The sequence below is a fragment of the Mytilus trossulus genome, unplaced genomic scaffold (assembly GCF_036588685.1).
Source record: "Mytilus trossulus isolate FHL-02 unplaced genomic scaffold, PNRI_Mtr1.1.1.hap1 h1tg001116l__unscaffolded, whole genome shotgun sequence".
Lineage (NCBI taxonomy): Eukaryota > Metazoa > Mollusca > Bivalvia > Mytilida > Mytilidae > Mytilus > Mytilus trossulus.
Genome location: NW_026963654.1, coordinates 1 through 6,806, shown reverse-complemented (window position 1 = coordinate 6,806; position 6,806 = coordinate 1). Strand labels below are relative to the sequence as shown.

At 39.2% G+C, this 6,806-nt stretch overlaps 1 protein-coding gene and 1 pseudogene across 1 annotated transcript; both read left to right on the top strand.

Annotated features, from left to right (window-relative positions):
• The first annotated feature begins 3,170 nt into the window (after positions 1–3,170).
• Positions 3,171–4,316, top strand: LOC134703577 (cytochrome c oxidase subunit 2-like). The gene is given in 1 exon segment (XM_063563504.1): positions 3,171–4,316. A coding segment is annotated over 1 exon segment (729 nt). The 5' UTR covers positions 3,171–3,575; the 3' UTR covers positions 4,305–4,316.
• A 205-nt stretch (positions 4,317–4,521) lies between these two features.
• LOC134703579 (NADH-ubiquinone oxidoreductase chain 1-like) lies at positions 4,522–5,679 on the top strand (annotated as a pseudogene).
• The last annotated feature ends 1,127 nt before the right edge of the window (positions 5,680–6,806 follow it).

The window sequence follows — 6,806 nt, the reverse complement described above, 5'->3', positions numbered from 1 at the left end:
ATCTGGAGGGGAGGAAATAGAAAGCAGGTTAAATAGAGGTGACAAAATGTGGTGTGCAGCAACAAAATGAAGCTAAATAAAATTGTGAAACGTAGAAGCGTGAGCTTGTAAACAGGTTGTGAGCGTCTTAAAAAGTAAGTGTTAACAATAGTATGTAATATTAACACGCCTAAAAGGGGGTTAGGTGGGTTATAAACTTACAAAGACTACAAGTGATGAAGTTTATGTCTGGTCCTGAGGTCCCTTTTAAGTGAGTTAGTTTCGTATAAAAGGTTTTTAAGCAAAGCAATGTTCTGTCACAGATCTGAGTGCTATAGACAATATTGTATAGGCCTTTTTATGTAAATAAACGTGGCGTTAGGCTGTTAAATGTGCTGGTTATAGGATGGTTACATAGCAATAATTACTATATTTGCCTTCTGGCAAAAATTTAATGAAATTAGTGTACGCTGGGTGAATAAATTAAGCTAGAATGTTGAGCTGTTAATTGAAAATCCCAGTAATTTGCTTAGGTATAAGATTCTTATTCTCAAGCCAGATAGCCTGTCTCTTAAGTTGTGTTTAGTTGCTAATGTTAATATAACTGAGAGCTACAAATTCTTCCTAGCTTAGTTGTACGTGGGGGGATGGCCCAGTTGCTTTGATGAAGCTAAGCTCAAAAGTAGTTTATTGCTCTGAGGTGTTATAAAGAAGTATTATAGTACGTAGGACTTTGATTCCTAAAGAAAAAGTTAAAGCTTTTCTTTATAAACAATTTAAGAGGAGTTAATTAGTTTTAGGCTCATCTCACTGAGGTTTTTTAGAATTATCTTTCTAAAGAAATGCACACGATTGCCTCATAAAAAGCTTACTTGAAGTAAAGTGGGGCAAATAAATTTTAGTACTTCTTGCATAAGGGTAAAGCGAAGAGGCCTGTGTGTAAAAGAAGAGCAACAAGACCCTGCGAAGCTTTATTTTAATTGAAGTTTTTGGGTTTGTTAACCCAAAAGCTTATGCATAGCTTTAAGGTCTCTTTTAAGCGAGCGAGTTTTTAGCTAAAGCAATACTTTGTGACGGATCTGTAATGACATAAATAATATTGTATAATAGGCTGATTAACTTATAAAAAGGGTTCTTTTTATGTAAATGAGTGTGTTGCTTAGTGATAGATTGTTGAATGTGTTGGGCACTAGAGAGGCTGTATGAGAGTGGCTTAGGCAGGGGTTTGCTGCAAAAAAAGGCTTACTGTTAAGGGGTGTGTGAGATGGTTTTTTTTCATATAAAAACTGAGTGTTTAGAATAGACGTTGGAGGAGGGACTTATGTCAGGGCGGAGGGGGTGACACTGTTAGGGTGCTCCCATTACCTGAAACTATTTCAGCTGTTGGAGATGCTGTTGTGAATGGTGTCGCTGAAGTTGTTCCTGATAATCAGGAGGAAGGGGGCCCCCATGCTGAGGGTGGCTATGTTCCTTTAGAAGAACAAATAGCTGTTGTGGAGCCTGAAGTCCCAGCTAATGTCTGTCAGCCAGTCGAGCAGAGAAATGTGGTTGTAAGTGAAGAAGACAGTGTTCCTGATGTTAGTAAAGACGGGGTCAGTAGTTATTAATGCTCATAGTTAAAGTTTATTGGTGTATTAATAGTTATAATTTATTAAATAATCCATAAGATAAGCAAAATTACAGTTAATTCGTTTATTGTTAGGCTGTTATGGTCTATTTAAAAACTGGTCAATACGGGTCTCCTTACACCTAATTAACTTGGTTTTAGTGTATGCTTGAAAGGCTACAAAGCCTTGCGGGGAGTAAGCATTCTCAGGACCACATGAGATTCAACCTAATTATTGGCAGAGAAAGTGGTGAATTTGACCCTTAAATTCTAAGTTACTTGGGCTCTATAGCTAATTGTAAGCTGTAGGGATAATGGGGATTGAGACGTTTATTTCCTCATTTACCCCAGCTCTGGTTGCTCATGTGGTTTTCGGTTCGAAAACGAGGCGTGTATCTTAAAAATAAAAAAATTTTTGAAGCGTAAGTTGTTGGTCGCTTTAAGTCTAATTAAAAATAAAGTAAAAATGGAGCAAAAACAAAGTTGGACACTTAACACTTTGGGTGTCTTCAGAGGTGTAAAAAGGGGGGGTCCAAGCTTATGTGTACTCATAAAAAAATGCGGTGTGCGGGGGGTTTGTGCCTGTATATATAACAAAAATTCATGAGGTGGCCGAGGAAGAGGTGGTGAGCTGTAAACTCATAAACAAGGTGTAGGCCTTTCTTATGAGATGGTTGGTAACAATACTGTGAATAATATTAACACGCCTAAGAGGGTTGGTCCGTGACGAAGTACTAATAAGTTGGTGAAGATTATGAATGACAGGTTCTATGATTTGCCTTGTCCTGTAAACTTAAACGCTTGGTGAAGGTTTGGGCTCTATACTAGGCTTGTGCCTAATTATCCAACTTCTAAGGGGTCTTTTATTGTCAACTCATTATACTGCTCATGAAGACATGGCATTCGATTCTGTAGTACATATTATGCGTAATGTGGAAAAAGGATGAATGTTGCGTAATATTCATGCAAATGGGTCCTCTATGTTTTTTATCTGTATTTATGCGCACATTGCTCGTGGGCTGTATTATGGGTCTTATTTAGATAAGACAGTGTGGTATTTTGGGGTGGCATTTGTTTTTGTTAACTATGGCGGAGGCTTTCCTCGGTTACACTTTGCCTTGGGGGCAAATGTCATATTGGGGGGGCTACTGTTATTACTAATATACTTAGAGTGATCCCCGTAGTAGGAGAGGAGTATGCTCCGCTATGTATGAGGGGGTTGGACCGTTGTGTAATGCAACTCTAAAGCGGTTTTATACTTTACACTTTCTCTTACCGTTTGTGATAGTGGCGGTTGTTTTTTTACACTGTTTTTTTACATGAGAAAGGGAGTAATAACCCTTTGGGTATTGAAAGGAGGTACTATGTGTGTGCCCTTCCACCCTTCTATACTATTAAAGATCTTTTTGGTTATGTTTGCTTTAGGTTCTTTTTTATAGTATTTAGTGTGTGTGGATCCTGAGCTGTTAGGGAATCATTAAACTATGGCCTGCTAATGCCTATAAAAACGCAATCATGTTCAGCCTGAGTGGTATTTTATGTTTGCTTATGCAATCCTTCGTTCATTCCTCATAAAGCGGGGGGGGGCGGGGGGGGTATATGTTATGTTTTTGTCGATTGTAGTATTATACCTAATTCCTAGTCTTCACAGAGGTAAGTATCGAAGTTTATGTTTTTACCCGTTTAATCAAGTAGTGTTTTGAGTGTTGGTTGGTAGGTTTATTAGGTTAACATGGATTGGTGCTCGCCCAGTGCGGGAGCCTTATATCATTTTGGGGCAGTGTCTTTCAGTCATTTATTTCTCTAGGTTGTTATTAAACCCTCTTTCTTTGTGGGTGTGGGACAAGCTGCTTGAATACCCTAAATTCTGTAGGAGTCGTCCTGTAGACCTGAAATGGTTTAAGTTTTTAGCTTATTTCAAGTTATTAAAATTAGTAAATCGCGAAAGTAGCGCACGTGAGTGGGCTAATAAGTGTAGAAAAATATAAATATGTCTTTTTACGGGAGTCGATATTTTGGTGATATTGTCCATGGGGAACTAGGGAAAGACCTGTTCCGGTACCATGGTTTTGTGATGATAGTAGCAGTGGCTGTGTTGGTCTTTGTTATATATATAGGATGCGTAATCCTTCTTACTAAATTTTCTTATCGCCATTTCTTGAACCGTCAACGATTAGAATTTTGATGGACTATTGTGCCAATGTTGATGTTAGTAGGGTTGTGGTTTCCTTCTATAATTAACCTATATTATATAGAAGAAGTAAAACGGCCCCGGTGAAATTTTAAGGCGATTGGGAAACAATGGTACTGATCTTACGAATTTTGTCGCAATTTAGACACTCCAAGCTCTAGAGAAAGCGCTGAAAGAATTTCGTGTTATACAATTGATTCTTACATAGAAGACCAGCAGGAGACATTTAGAAAAGGAGGGTATCGTTTGTTGGATGTTGATAACCGGATGGTGGCTCCAGCAGATGTGCAAATAACTGCTTTTGTAAGAAGGTCTGATGTGCTCCATTCGTTTGCACTCCCTAAGTTACTAATTAAAGTAGATGCCATCCCAGGTCGAATTAATCGGCTTCCTATAAAAGCTTCCCAGTGTAGAATTATTTACGGGCAGTGTTCTGAAATTTGCGGGGTTAACCATAGATTTATACCGATTGTGATTGAGTTTATTCCTGAGAAATATTTTGTCATATGGTTGGAAGCTCTTAACTAAAATAAAAAATAAGCTAAAGCTTTTAAGAAGCGTTAAACTTTTAATTTAATGAACTTGTACAATGGGCAAGTAGCTTTTAGTGATAAGGTGGTCTAATATTAGGATATAGGGCTCATGCCCCTAAGGCGCCGTGAGTAGTGGCTCTTATCTTTGTGAGAGCTGGCAGAGCTAATGCGTTTGATTTAGGATCAATTCATAAGTATATATACTTGCTTTCATGGCACAAGCTGGCAGACCTAATGCATACGATTTAAGCTCGTCTTATAAGATATACTCTTGTTTGTGTGTGAATTACAAAGCTAAGCCCAGTCTCATTATGGTTAGTGTCGAGTGTCTATTTAAGACTCTAAGGAGAGTAGCTGTTTTCTTTGGAGCCTCTATCCTATTAAGCCTTTGTCAAGTGTCAGCGGACTCTTTTACTCCCTTGGGGTCGACTAAGGCTGCACTGGTGGACTGAGTAGGCGTGGTTGTTGGTGTTATCCCTTTTGTAGGGGTGCTTCTCGCTGTGGGCTTCTATACTTTGTTGGAACGTAAAATTTTGGCTATCATTATAATCCGAAAGGGTCCATCCAAGGTGAGTTATATAGGGATCTTGCAGCCTTTTAGTGACGCAGGTAAGTTGTTATGTAAAGAGTTTATTGTGCCTACACGTGCTAACGTAGGGCCCTTCATTTTGGCTCCTGCACTAATATTAACTATCAGTTTACTTGGATGGCTTTTATACCCGTATAAGTCGGCTGAAGTGTTTTATGTTTTCGGGGTGATTCTGTTTATAGTTATTACTAGAGTCAGGGTTTACGGGGTAATAATATCCGGATGGGCTTCTAACTCTAAATACTCTTTGCTAGGTGCAGTTCGTGCGATGGCGCAAAGAATTTCTTATGAGATCCCTATAGGATTTATCTTCTTTTGTGTGGTGCTGTGCTCGGGTGTGTTTATGTTTCAAGAAATTAGGGTGTTCCAACAAAGGTCCTTTTTTTTCTTTTTTCCTTTGTGCGTAGTTATAGTTGTCTGAATGCTGTGTATGCTAGCTGAAACTAATCGGGCGCCATTTGATTTTGTGGAAGGAGAGTCGGAATTAGTGTCAGGATACAACGTGGAGTACAGCGGAGGGGGGTTTGCAGTTATATTTATTGCGGAGTACTCTAGTATTCTTCTCAGAAGGGTTATAAGGGCGGCGATATTTTTCGGGGGAAATGAAGCGTTGATCGGGGTCTTTATGATGGCTTTTGCGGTCTTCTTTGTGGTTATTCGTGCTTCTTTACCTCGTTTACGTTATGATAAGTTAATGAGTTTGTGTTGGACTGTTCTTCTATGTGTCATACTTATGGCTAGTGTGTGTGTAGTAGTTCTAGTTAGGGTGTATGTAAGATAATATAAACTAGTATAATTCATTTACACTGAATGTGTCAGATAAAGTCTGTCTTACTTATGGTTAAAAGGTTGGCAATTAGACTTATTGCATTGATTATTATAAAAAACCTAAATATGAGTGTCATTGGGTTAAGCGTTCTAACTATTCTAAGTATGGGCGCCACAAGAGTCGCGATAGGGGGGGTAGAGTTGAACGGGTTGTACACCACAGACTTTGTAATAGGGTTAATGGTTACACTAACTCTATTTGTAGCAATTCTTTCCTACCTAAGGAGGGTTAAGATCCACCGGAAAGCAAGATTTAATTTAATAATTATCAGAATCAGCCTAATTTTAGTGATAAGATTCAGGGTGAGGAGGTTCTTTCTTTTTTTTTTTTTTTTTGAAAGTGTGCTAGCCCCTCTGTTGTTATTAATTGTAGGCTGAGGCTATCAGCCAGAGCGTTTACAGGCAGGGGGGTATATAGTAATCTATACGGTGTTCGGATCTCTTTTTTTCTTATGGGGGGTAAGAGAACTCTATATTAGAGGGTTGAGGAGGAGGATAAGTTCTGTGGTAAGGCTAGTAAAAAAAAGGGGAATGAGATTGTGATGGCTATACATTCTAGGGTTTCTTATCAAGCTACCAATATATCCATTTCACCTGTGACTACCTAAGGCTCACGTAGAGGCCCCAGTAGCCGGTTCGATGCTATTGGCCGGGGTGGTACTAAAATTAGGAGGGTACGGGCTGCTTCGATTTATAATAGTTATACAAATAAGGCTTAGAAGCGTTTTTTTTGTGCTGCTACTAGTGGTGAACTTGGCAGGAGGTGTCTACGCAGGATTAGCGTGTGTACGGCAAGTGGACCTAAAATGTTTGGTAGCATATTCCTCTGTAGCGCATATGAGGCTTGTGCTATTAGGAGTGCTTAGCAACACGGTATTAGGGGTAGTGGGGGCCATTATTATTATGATCGGGCATGGGTTGTGTTCATCAGGTTTGTTCAGGTATGTGAATGCTATCTATAAGATGAGGCACTCGCGTCTGCTAGTAATAAATAAAGGGGGCTTGTTAGTCTGCCCAAGTCTAGTCTTAATGTGTTTCCTGTTAAGATCAAGCAACATAGCAGCCCCTCCTAGTCTAAAC